The sequence below is a fragment of the Danio rerio genome, chromosome 20, assembly GCF_052040795.2.
Source record: "Danio rerio strain M-AB ecotype USA chromosome 20, GRCz13ab, whole genome shotgun sequence".
In the NCBI taxonomy this organism is placed as follows: Eukaryota; Metazoa; Chordata; class Actinopteri; order Cypriniformes; family Danionidae; genus Danio; species Danio rerio.
In genome coordinates, this window is record NC_141040.1 from 56,466,074 (window position 1) to 56,480,000 (window position 13,927).

General features: G+C 37.1%; 1 protein-coding gene across 9 annotated transcripts in view; it reads right to left on the reverse strand.

Annotated features, from left to right (window-relative positions):
* The window catches only part of rhpn1 (rhophilin, Rho GTPase binding protein 1), a 53,597-nt gene extending 39,977 nt beyond the window's left edge, over positions 1-13,620 (reverse strand). For all 9 annotated transcript variants that reach the window (XR_015518933.1, XR_015518934.1, XM_087298772.1 and 6 more), the window contains exons 1-5: positions 13,283-13,620; positions 10,090-10,205; positions 8,306-8,434; positions 4,216-4,291; positions 2,405-2,482 (exon numbers count right to left, since the gene is read on the reverse strand). Coding sequence is in view for 7 of the 9 variants with exons in the window: in XM_087298772.1 (XP_087154898.1) it covers positions 2,405-2,482; positions 4,216-4,291; positions 8,306-8,434; positions 10,090-10,205; positions 13,283-13,351 (468 nt within the window). In the remaining 2 variants the exon portion in view is untranslated. The remainder of the gene's footprint in view (positions 1-2,404; positions 2,483-4,215; positions 4,292-8,305; positions 8,435-10,089; positions 10,206-13,282) is intronic.
* Positions 13,621-13,927: the final 307 nt, after the last annotated feature.

Consider the following 13,927-nt stretch of genomic DNA (forward strand, 5'->3'; position numbering starts at 1 on the left):
ATTAAGAGGTTAAGAGGTTAGTACTGTTCAATTTAAATACATTTATTTTACCTATTTTGCATTTCACGCTTGCCTGTGTTTGATATTGTGATATAGGTCTTAAATTTAATACTTAATAGAGTGGAGGAACTATGACGTCACTTTGTAGGCTAATCGGCTGCTAGCATAAAACTGGTTCCCTCGTGAAAATCCCTATAGGATTTTCCCATAGGGTTTTCAAAGATTGCGAATAATAAGCTCTGTGTCCAAACACGGTTCATTACACTTACACGTTTTGTTCAGCCGGATAATTGTCACACGAAAATACAACTTTGTGCACTTTTTGGATCTTAAATGCAAACGCAAGACTTGAAAAGCTAACATTAGGCTATAAACGGACTACAGAGCCCTCAGGGCTCTCGTCATGACGTCAGCCCCACCCTGCTACAGACGACTTATCAAGCTTATTTTTTAGAAATATTGTCCATGACAAAGAGTTAATCTCTCTGTTTATTATATTATAATCCACGCTATATATTATAAACTAATAAATACGCAAACACACATAGACCTTTGTGCCTTTTATATCTGAACATCGCACTGAGTGGATTAAAAAAAGAAATAATGACATATGTAGGTGCAAAATGTTGTTGTGCACTTAACAGTCTGGGTGACGCAGCTAGTAAAGCGCATGTCATCATGTTTTGACACGTTCGAGCATGAACTCGGTTCGAATCCAGCGTCTGATGAACTCATTCCCCCCCTCCCCCCCCCCCCCCCCCCCCACATATCAGATTTTGCCAACTATTTATCACGAGAAAGACAAGTAGGAATGATTAATAAGTCTGTGCATCATATTTTATTTGCACATTTATTGAATGGAAATGTTTCTGATTCACGTATGCAAATTCATCTTCAGGTAGTGCCTTTATAGCAATGTGTGTGCAGTAGATCGCTTCCATTACAATGGGAAAACAGGCGACCGCTGCAAATTGCACTTTAATGTTTAGCTGGTCAACTGTATGGTATGGAAACCTTATATACCTGCTAGTGAACCCGTCTCATACAGCTGCCATTGCACGGCTCAAAGACACTTTGTAGAGAGGAATTTAACACAACTGCCTCTAGGAGTCGCCAATGGAAATAAAACAGACACGCACAAAAAATGTGCGTACGCCAGCCATGAAGCTGGCGTGGAGCTGCGCACATTCCAACATTCATTTCATCTTTAGTAAATCCAAACGTGAGCGATTCTGAGCGTGAAAGTTTTTGTGCGTACGCAGCGTTGATACATGAGGCCCCTGTTCTGTATTCACTAAACATCTTAAAGGGACAATTTGTCGAAAAAAAAACAATTCTGTCATCATTTACTCACCCTTGAGTTTGAGGAATGCTGGAAACCTGTAACCATTGACTTCCTTAGTATTTGTTTTTCCTAGTATAGAAGTCAATCATTATCAGTTTTCAGCTTTCTTCGAAATGTCTGACTTTAAGTGCAACAGAAAACAATCTCTTAAACCGCATGAGGGTGAGGAGATATTGGGATGGGAATGTTTAGGAACTTGATGCATGATCCAATCCTGTCAGTGCTTATTATTTTTCAATTTCTAGCTCACGCCCACAGTCGAGATCTAATATGAAAACAGAATTTATTCTGATTTTATACATGAACTTTAGCAGACATTTAAATAAAAAAATCTAATGGAAATCTAATAAATACATGCACCCAACAATATCATTCCTTTCATAAAATAACTATAAGGCAAAAGCAAAGGCAGCATGATCAAACAAACAAATAAAAGATGGTATTTGTGTAAAATAATAGGTGAGAATCGGTTCAGAATCACTAGGAAAACAATCGATATGCATTAATGAATCGATTTTGTATCTTCTAATAGACAGTGGGGATGGGACTGCTCATGAAAATTAACCCGCGATCAAAATGAACACTTGTCTTTACCATTAATCAACAACAAAAGACTAAATTAAAACTCTAAGACTGAATTTAGAGAACATGGCCTTGAGGATAGCTCTTCCTAAATACTGTAAATGGTAGATTATAAGGCTTTGTATTTTATGCTGATGTATATTTCTAAGTTGGGTTACAAAAGACCTTTTCCATGTGGTGATGTCATCATGAACATTTCCTGCTTGATGTCAAACTATTTTGTAACTGTAAAGAGGTAATTCAATCATAGCTTAACATCAAAACAGCATTATCGATCAAGCTTTTTGGATCGTCGGAAGTTAATGGACACTAAAAATGAAATACGGGTAATACATTATGGCCACTGTAATTGTATTCATCCCCCAAAATGGTCTTTAGGGCACTTTATATATAACATAAACTGAATCAGAATGAAATTCATGAGCACAGAACTGTGATACAAGAAGAACTGATAACTGTGAGTAAGTCTGACCCGACCTGTCTAAGCTCCATGAAATCCTGGATCTCGTTCAGGTACAGAGATGCGTCCTCGCCGTAATGTTCAGCAATAAAATCCTGAAGATGCAGAAAAGACGCATTGAAGTTAAATATATACACACATTAAAGCTGGATAACATATGGTTTCAGCATCGATATCGCAACATGCGCATCCACAATAGTCACATCGCTGGATCTGCAAAGTCAATTATGACTTACTGTCGACCAGGAGCTTATAGATTAATGCTAAATTTGTACTACTGTGGAGTTTAAAGCATTCAAGCACAGGAAACAATAACATACACTAATTAAATGACATTTTATAGTGAAATGTGTGTAATTTTATGTTATTTTATATTAAAAAGTGGCATTTTATATTAGATTTTTTAAATATTTGTTTCCAATTGACTTACCAGAACAATATAAACCACTTTATTTCTCCCATTTGTATGTTTTCCACCCTGAAAAATCTAGTTCAAATTTAATTTTAGTCATTTATGCAGATGCGCTCAGTTATAAACTAGGTCTGTCCCAATAATCAGTATATGGACTTACCACACTACACATGGACACGAGCTCAATCATATTTGGTGATGCAATATTTATCACCCATACATAAATACCAATGGGGTATATGCCGAAGCATGCTAAGAGGACTTTTAATTTGCCAGTAACCTGGGTTAAGCGCTTCCGGCGAATTGAATGCCAGTGCAAAATCCGGTGCGTTCAAGGTCTGTTTTCTTTAAAAGTCAGCGATCTTCACTAGCAGAGTGATATCCGATATAAAGTGGGTCTCAGATTGTACAAGAAGCCCTGCATTAAATTACATTCCCCCGCCATATCTTTATAATATGAGCATTTATTTTACCCCAGTATATTCAATGGAGCTTCTGCGTTAGCCTGCCGATTCTGACGGGCGCGTGCGAGTAAACAGCTTTTTGTCTCGTTTTACGCTTGAGCAACCAAATAAATGCTAAAGTTTATTTAACTGAGTGTATTTTAATGACATTACAACATCGATGCTGTATAAGGAACCGTATAAAATGGTAAAAAGTTCACAATAACAGGTCACCGGAAGTGTATCAGCATGGGAACAGCACTAGCTCGGCATATACCCTATTCTAGCAACATTTTAGCTGATTGTGCAACATCTCTATCTCTATTGGAGGTGTCAGTGTCAGTATGGTTTAAAACACTGTAGTATTTATTATGTATTACTATAGTATATTCTTATGTGGGGGTCTGACAGGTAAAAAAATAGATCTGGTGGCAGATATCACAGCTGTTACTCTTTACTTTTGTGTTTTTAGGATATGTGTTTTCACATTCTGCTTCCAACGCCTCTTTATTAAACTGTTAAATATAACTATCATTTAATTTAATCATTATTAAGATGTGTCTTTTGGGAGAGTGCACTTGTATTGTGATGATATTATATTGTCATTCTTGCATTAATTATTTTATTTTAGTGGCATAAAATGGCCTTAAAATGACATTAATATTGTGTATTGCAGTATATTTTGGTGCAAAATATCGTACAACAAATATAGATATCGTGACAGGCCTACTATAGTCACCCCAAACTATCTCTTCACAAAAAGAGTTGCTTAACCCATTTGGTGAAATATATTTCAAATTACAATTATAGCTAATTATAATTAATTATAACTAATATATAGCAAAAAAAAAAATTTATTAAAAAAAAAAAAAAAAAAAATATATATATATATATCATTGTCAATTTTTTCCAGTATCGTGCATCTTTAACACACACACACACATGCAGAGACGCTCATGAATACTGATCTCACCTGAAGAGGAACGGTCATGTCAATCTCTTTTGTCTCTTTCAAGCCCAGGGGAATCATGGGAACATTGAGAGTCTCACTGTGAAAAAACACAAATGATAGTTTGTGAATGTCTGATGCAGCTACACTGTAAGAAAAATCTTCCTGCCTTTAAATGAAGTAGGCAAATGTGCTTTTCTAGTCATCTCAACATCAATCAAACTCACTACAAATATTAAAGTCCTCATTGTTAGCTCACATTGCTAGTTTTGTGCTGAACAATTCATCTGTGCATGTCATTCATTTTCCTTTGGCTTAGTCCCTTTTTTATGAAGGATGAGTTACATGAAATTAAAAAGACTAACAATTATAAGCCGGCAGCTAGCTCTCTGCAACTCGCATGGTCGCCCACTGAAGCTAAGCAGGGCTGTGCCCGGTCAGCACCTGGATGGGAGACCACATGGGACCACAGGTTGCTGCAGGAAGTGGTGTTAGTGAGGTCAGCAGGGGGCGCTCAACCTGTGGTCTGTGTGAGTCCTAATGCCCCTGATATTTATGGGGACTCTATACTGCTCAGTAAGCGCCGTCTTTCAGATTAGATGTTAAACCGAGGTCCTTTATTAAAAATCCCAGGATGTCCTTTGAAAAATAGTAGGGATTTAACCCTGGCCAACACTGCCTACTGGCTACTGTCCATCAAGGCCTCCTAACCATCCCATTATCATTATTGGCTTCATCACACTGTCTCCTCTCCACCAATCAGCTGGTGTGTGGTGTGCAGTCTGGTGCAATATGGCTGCCGTCGCGTCATCCAGGTGGATGTGCACAGTGGTGCGTTGCGCATGCGCAAAGTGGTCGGGCATCCGGGGGGAAACAATGTGTTTTATGTGGGGGATGAAAAGACTGGGAAAACGTTGAAAAGGGGTTTAAAGACGTGTGAAAAGATATATTTGTTAATGTTTTGTCATATGATGTTTATACTAATGAAGTGTGCATTTTGACAAAAGGGAAAACATATCATCTACTCACCATAGTTGGCGGAGTCGCTCACTATAAAGAGAGCGACTTGACTCAGTTTGGGGTAGGAGCTCAACCCTCCTGTTTTTCCTGGGATTCTCCCGTATTTTACAGTTCTATCCCGCTATCATCCCGTAAAGGTATTTTCCCGCATTTCTCCCGTATTTTCAGTCTTTCTCTGAACAGCCAAGCCTCCCTATACGAAACCCATACCGCCAAACTACTAGGGGTCGCCCCTTGCACTTAAATGTGAGTCTGTTTTGTGCTTTCACTTTGTTTAGGCACGAAAACACTTCGAAATAAATATAAAAATGGCGCAATTCCCTTTCCTTTTCATTACAGGTGCCATTTCACATATGCAATCCTTAAAACAGTTACATGGAGGTGCATGACTGTCAGCTGACGCGCTCTATAGTGATAAACAGATTCTGTTTCCCAAACGGATTCTGTACACGCGATTTGAAGCGGAATGAAAGTCTGGCTTTTGGGTGCGCGTTTTAACAGACATATACACATAATTGAAAATAATAATAATAATATCTAAAGATGTAGATTTTTTTTTTGTCGTGTTTTTTTTTCAAACACAACTAATTTCGTCTTAAATGAGCATAAGAAGTTAAGAAAGCAGTTGAATGCTTTCATTATATGATTAGATGTGTGCATTTTTAATTTTTCCCTTATTATGGTGGGCATATCCCTTATTTTCACATCCCATTGTTGACAGGTATGGCCGGGAGTCGTAGGAGATTGGAGGTGTGAGAAGCGGCGAATGGTTGGTTGGAAAGTTTTGAGTCTGGATAGATATTATTTTCTATATAATTATTTTGTCAATTTATTGTCTTCATTTTTTTGTTTTGTTGTTTGTTTATTTTTTGTATATATATATATTGTCTACTTTATTTTTGGGATTTTTTGGATTGGACACTTTTGCACAGTAAATAAACGCACCTCGCTCGTCAGCTGTGCCATCATTTATTTTTTCTTGTTTCACACGTACCCCAACAACGCTGTGTGACGCTGGTGCTGGATGAGGAGATTTCTCCCCATTGTGTAAAGCGATTTGAGGGTCTAATAAACCGCAATATAGGAAAATATAGGTAGGAATTATTATTATTAATTAAAAAATAATAGCACATTTGCAAATGTGTACAGTTTGAGCTGCAGGAGCTGCTCGTCTCAAATAAAACTACAAATGTGCTTTGCATCTAAAAAAAAATTCTTCTTACATAACTTCATTGCTTATTAATTCAGATTTTTATGTTCAAGCAAGTTTACCAAGTTAACAGAGCGAGATTCATATTCCTGCTTCGTGCTTTAAAGCCAAGTTAACTTATGTGCAGGGCCAGACGGAATCTGCGGACGTTTTTTGCTATTTCTTAGAATTGCAATTTTCTTAGAATTGCTTAGAATTTTGGTAAAAATCTGCGGATTTCTGCTGAATTATTTTGGGAGTATCCAGCAGAGTATCATAACTAAAACCTTAACATATTAAATAAAAATTAATAAATGAATGAATAAAAACTGAACAAATTCAGATTTACCCATTTACTCAAGTAAATAAACAGAATTAACAATGGGCTAAAAATCTGCAGAATTCTGTGCGCGCAGATTCCGTGTGGGCCTACTTATGTGGCATATAACATTAGTGAATAAAGCAGCGATGAAAATGAGGAAAAAAGAGAACAAAATCAACACTTGTTGATAAACTGGAGCGAATATCAGTCAGAGAAATGTAGTTTTAGAAGCCACTGTGGTGTTTTTCCTTCTCGATTGAGTTACGCCTCAATGAATGTGGTGGCTTTTGGAGGTGTGGGAAGCTCTTTGGAAGAGCAGACAGATGCTTAAAGGTTCACAAAACCCTCGAGCACTTTTTTTGAGATGTTAACAGATGTGTGTGTTAAGACAATGTTAGCAACTGTTGACTTTAATTGTGGGATAAACTGGATAGTTTTGAGCTTTTGTCAGCTGATTTCAGCTTCTGGGTTTAAAATTATTTTTGGGGCGGATCAAAATCGGCGACGTAGCGCAAAATTGCAAGTGCAAAGATGACACGTCAGTTTCTCATTAATATTCATAATGGAGTTTTTTTATCCTATAAGAAGAGCCGGCTTCTTTATTATTCATGAGAGCACAAGCTTTCCGAAGGCAAGACAGACCTGCCAGTGCCAAACTGTGAGACACAGACCCACAGCACACAGTATTTAGCTGTTCATGAAGGGTCACATGTGTTTGTTTCCATGATCCACGGGGTTTGTTGCATGTTTTTCCCTGCGATGTTGTCAGGGCCGATACAGCAAAGCTGTGTGTGTGCTGCAAGTATTTTTTGTCAGAAAAGCAGTATGAGAATTGGAGAATGGCGTACGATGACTTTTATCAGGAGTTCGTTCACATTTAGACACATCGCCATGCTGCTGTGTTCACCTAAATCCTCCAGATTACCAGCAGGGCTAATGGTTAAAACAGACAGGGCAAGAGACCTGCAGCACTGAGTCTGCATTCAGACCCGGGGATTGAGCGAGAAGTCCTCATTTATAGTGTTTATATCAACACCATTATCTTTATAATGATATAAATTGTGGTTGTGTTTATGAAATGACAAATGTAGCAGGGCATTAAATCACTGTTTATTTCTTTGCATTTTAACTTTGTTAACTATAAACTCATGCGTCTCCTCACGGTTTGTGTCTCATTTTGTTAGTCGACTGACGTGAGTTGTTCACTCCCCTCCTTCTCCCCTGCTGGCCACGCCCACTCCTGCCCTTTGCTCGCGGAGCTCCACCCCTATCATGATGCATCTTTTGAAAACATTTAGACCTGAACTAAAAATGGGGGGTGTCATGGCCCTTTAAGACAGTTCTGGAGGAAATAATAGAAGAAGAAGAATACTGAAGCACTGTGATAACTATGCTGAGTCCTTTTACAATCAGCAGAACAACATTTCAGATCTGCAACAATAGAAATCTGGAGACATGTGAAGCTGCAAACCATCATTAATGACGCAAACACCCTCAAACACACATTTATATAAATAAAACTGCATAAAATGGTGGATGGAAACATGGCTAATGACAGTAAAGTGAATGTGTGTGCAACCAACCTCTCAGTCTGGTAGATGTTCATACTGCTGTTCAATTCCTCCAGTTCTTCTTTGAGAAGCTGAAGGTTGGAGTTGACAAAACTCAGCTCCAATGCAACGGTCTCCTTCACCTTCTGATTAGTGCTGGCCCTGAGGAAAACATCACATTACAGACAAGAAAAATCCCCTTATTTACTCCCTCATTTAGCATTTCTGCAGGTTTTACCAAGTCAAATTTAAAACTTTCAAAAGGTGCACACATACACCCACCGGCCACTTTATTAGGTACACTTTACTAGTACCTGGTTGGACCCCTTTTGCCTTCAGAACTGCCTTCATCTTTCGTGGCAGAGATTCAACAAGGTATTAGAAATAGTCCTCGGATATTTTGCACCACATTGACATGATAGCATCACACAGTTGCTGCAGATTTGTCAGCTGCACATCCATGATGCCAATCTCCCATTCCACCACATCCCAAAGCTGCTTTACTGGATTGAGCTCTGGTGACTAGGTAGGCCATTTGAGTACAGTGAACCCATTGTCATGTCTGAGATGATTCACGTTTGACATGGTGTTATCCTGCTGGAAGTAGCCATCAAAAGATGGAGACAATGTGCTCATAAAGGGATGGACATGGTCAGCAGCAATACTCAGGTAGGCTGTGGTGGTGACAAGATGCTCAATTGGTGCTAATGAACCCAAAGTGTGCCAAGAAAATCTCCCCCACACCATTACACCACCACCACCAGCCTGAACCGCTGATACAAGGCAGGATGATCCATGCTTTCATGTTGTTGATGCAAAATTGTGAGCCGAGCATCTGAATGTGTCAGCAGAAATGGAGACTCATCAGAGCAGCAACGTTTCTCCAATCTTCTATTGTCCAGTTTTGGTGAGTCTGTGTGAATTGTAGCCTCAGTTTCCTGTTCTTAGCTGACAGGAGCGGCACCCGGTGTGGTCTTCTGCTGCTGTAGCCCATCAGCCTCAAGGTTGGACGTGTTGTGTGTTCAGAGATGCTCTTCTGCAGACCTCGGTTGTAATGAGTGCTTATTTGAGTTACTGTCACCTTTCTATCAGCTGGAACCAGTCTGGCCATTCTCCTCTGACCTCTGGCATCAACAAGGTATTTGCGCCCACAGAACTGCCGCTCACTGGATATTTCCTCTTTCATTCTCTATAAATCTAGACCATGTCTACATGCCTAAATGCACTAAGCTGCCATGTGATTGGCTGATTAGAAATGTGCGATAACAAGCAGTTGGACAGGTGTACCTAATAAAGTGGCCGGTGAGTGTATATTCTGCACCCAATTAGTAAACACTATATAGACATATTGTGCAGTAAAGTTGAAATATATTGCTTCAGCATATATAACCGACATGTTTAATTCTCTTATTTACACGTTCAGTTGTGTCATGGGCAGGCAGAGATTATTTGTTTATTTATTTATTTTTGCAGCTTTCAGTTATTTCCTTTCGTCAAATAGATCTTGTATCTGCTTTCGTCCATTGATGTTTGTATTTTCTGCTTCATGACTTATGCTGTAGCCCTTTATAAATCCCTACAGAACAGAAACAGCGCTGCTTTATGCTCTGTTTTGAATGCTGTGTTTATTGTGCAACAGTATGGTGATGCTGTAATATTAACTGACTCATACTGGGATGGAAGAATAAATGCAGATCAAAACACAGAGAGGTGTGTCACGGGTCACTTCCTGTTAGTTGTGGGTCAGGCGGGGTCGTTTGCATAGTGTGTGTGTGTTATTCTGTAAAATAAGCAGACACACACACACACACAGATACCTGTAGAGATTTTCAGCTCCGCTGCGCAGAAGCAGCTCTCGGTTGATCTGCTGGTTGAGTTTGGCTCTGCGCTGCTGCAGCTTACTGCGCTGGGTCGACACCAGAGGATCACATCCCTAAAACACACACACACAAACACACACACACACACACACACACATTATATATCATCATATTTTACATTAGAATTGTTTACATTTTACCTTACTGCTTTATTCTGCATTTGAATGAATCAATGCAATTCTATTCTATTCTATTCTATTCTATTCTATTCTGTTCTGTTCTGTTCTGATCTATACCGTTGTATTTTTTTTCTTCTGTTCTATTCTGTTCTGTTCTATTTTGTTCTGTTCTATTCTGTTCTGTTTTGTTGTATTCTGTTCTGTTCTATTTTGTTCTGTTCTGTTTTGTTCGGTTCTGTTCTGTTATGTTCTGTTTTATTGTGTTTTGTTCTGTTCTGTTCTATTTTTCTCTGTTCTGTTCTGTTCTGTTCTATTTGGTTCTGTTCTATTTTGTTCTGTTCTGTTTTGTTCTGTTCTGTTATGTTCTGTTCTATTGTGTTTTGTTCTGTTCTGTTCTATTTTTCTCTGTTCTGTTCTGTTTTGTTCTATTCTGTTATGTTCAATTATATTTTGTTCTGTTCTATTATGTTCTGTTTTGTTTTGTTCTGTTCCATTCTGTTCTGTTCTATTTTGTTCTGTTTTGTTCTGTTCTGTTATATCTTGTTGTTCTGTTCTGTTCTGTTCTGTTCTATTCTAATATGTTCTATTCTGTCCTGTTTTGTTCTGTTCTATTTTGTTGTTTTGCTATGTTCTATTCTATTATGTTTTATTCGATTCTGTTCTTTTCTATTTCATTCTATTCTATCTATTCTATTCTGTTATGTTCTATTGTGATCTGTTCTGTTCTATTCTATTCTGTTATTTTCTATTCTATTTTGTTCTGTTCTGTTCTATTTTGTTTTGTTCTGTTCTGTTCATCTAGTTTTTAAAGAAAGGTTGTGCTAATAAAATATTTGTATACAACTACAGTTTGCTTATTTTGTCACATTATTTAAAATATGTGGCTATGAAATAACTGAATTTTATTTTTTAATTTGGGCAAGTAAAAAAAATTCCACTGGCTATTACAGAAAATTGTTAGCATTTTGCCCTGTGATGGTCTGAAAATTAATTGGTATTAGTCTTAAAGGTCTTAAAAAGTCTTGAATTTTACGTGATGAAACCTGCAGAAACCCTGTTCTTACCCTGACATTTCAAAAAGAATATATTTTAGAGCAGAAATCACAATACCGTGAAACAGTGCTATTTTTATCCAAGGTTATCATACCATCAGAATCTTATACCGGCCCATGTCTAATGTAAATACATGCTATTACCATGATATTCCTTAACTAACTAGATTATAATAAAATAGTTTATTAATCATTTATAAGATCATTACATACTAATAACAGCAACAACCCTATGAATCCAAAAAAAAACAATACAAAAAAATGTAAACATTTACTATTATTTTTATTATTATTATTATTATTTTTTTTTTTTGCTAAAAGTTTATATCACAAAACAGGGAACAAACAACATTGCAAGGCATGTTTACCATTAAGATAAATAAAATACATAAAAATTGTTACAACTGGAGCAAGGAGCAGTACAAAAGACCTACATCAAAGGGAAAAAAACATTATAACAACAATACATATTGTGAAAATGAAGTACAGAGAGCTTCAGTTATTTTACTTTGGTTTCTGAAGTAAATGAAGGTTTGAGCCACTTTCCCTACCTCAGAAAGGAAACATCTAAAAGAGGGTCTACACTTTTTCCACTAACAACAATGAATATGATATTTACCCATTAGTAAAATAAAGTTCACAACATCAGAGAAAGACAAATGTAAATCAGCTTTGTAAAATAAAGTATCTTATAGAACAATAGGGGGGACTGAAATCATATTTATTGAAAGCCAAGTATGGATGTTGAACCAGAATTTAAAAGTAAATTCACAAGAAAAAAATAAGTGATCCAGTGTTTCAGGAGGATTTGAGCAGAAGCTACAATTTGTGAATGTCGAAGTTAAATCTTTTTTGAATAAACTCATTTACAGGATATATCCTGAATAAAATTCTGTAATGAGTTTCCTTAACCTTGGGTGCTACAGGATATTTAAGATAAACGTTAAAAGCTTTGTCCTCTACTAAGGGTTTAACAACTCCTAGATCAGCAGTTCTCAAAACTCTTTTCATCAAGTACCACCTCGGAAAAAAATTGTCTCTCCAAGTACCACCATAATGAGCAGTATTGAAATAAAGTAGCGTAGTAGGCCCAGTAAAGCAGCTACAGCTCTGTACATTTCCAAAACGAAGCAGATTAATTCCTACTATTGTTTTGTTTTAATTCCTATTTATTTTTGTCAGCCACTTTAAACGTTATAAATAGTTTGAATATTAACACTGTATTTAAAAATAAAATAAATAACAAAAACAAACTAAAAACGTCAACATTTAAATTAAAGTGTGCTTTTAAACGTTAAAAATTACAGGTTACTCTTTTTAAATGCTAAAAAAAAAATTCTGTTCTTAAATGTAAAGTATTAACATGTAGTAGCCTGTTTATTAAAGCCTGGAAATGTTGCCTGGACCACATAAATATAGGCTATGTCATAATATTTATATATAAAATCATTTTTGATAGATTTTTAAATATATGCAGCCTGTACATATGACATATTTAATTCCTCCACGTACCACAGTTTGAGAACCACTGTCCTAGATGATAACACTTATAGTCACCCATGATAATGCGTTTAAATTCTTTGTAAATAATTCACTATGATTTTTGCACTTTGAAATATAATTTACGTTTTTATAAAAACATCCATCAAAGTATTTTCAGTGTAATACATTTATTTAGTAGTTTTCTTCACATTCTAACAAAATATGTTTAATGATGAGGAAGGATTTAGTGGTTACATACTGGTGGCGCATTGAAAATCCAGTATAAACACAGTAACGTTATATGAATATAGTCATGATAAGTTATAGTAATACCCTGGAACTTTCCAGCAAGTGTTTGAGCCTTTGATTTCTTACTGCGTTGTTGGTTTTAAATGTTAAGCAATACTTAATAAATTAACATGTGACATATTAAGTAATGAGCATCATGGGGCGGTCAACCCACCTACTGTAACTTACCTTTCGGACGGACTCTGTGGAGCCTCTGTCCTCCGGCGTTAAATCCTCATCTGAACCAGAATCGGACATGATGAGTCCACCTGTAATAATGCTGTATACACCTGTAAGAAACTGCGTAAACTTAACGGTAAATCCGTTAACGATGCTACCAGAACACGAACGCCACTTTAACGGTTTGTTTATTCTTGTTTAAAGCGCTCAACGGTTATCTTTAGCTATATAGGAGTGTAAATACGCCATTTTGCAAGCAAAATGCGAACTTTAAAGTATTAAAAATGTGCTCGCAATCCCGAAATCCACTTGTTGCCTGTCCGCGCATGAGCCACAGCTGATCTCTCGCATCGCATCTGTGGGATTCAGCCAATAGGAGTGCGTCGTTTTTGAGTGACGCGTGAGATAGCCAATCATAGGTCGATCAATACATCGGATTGACAGAGGAATCGTCCAATGAGGAGAGGGTGGTGGGAATAAAGGCCATTTGGAGCGGAAAAATAAGCGTTGCTCATGGCAACACTGAGGCATCGGCGGTACGATAAGGACAAAGCCATTGTGTCTGTGTTTGAAAAGACTCACATTTATCAGATTCCTCCAGAAAATAATCTTATAGAGCAGATTTAGCTTTGTTTTTTTTATCCGTAAAAAACA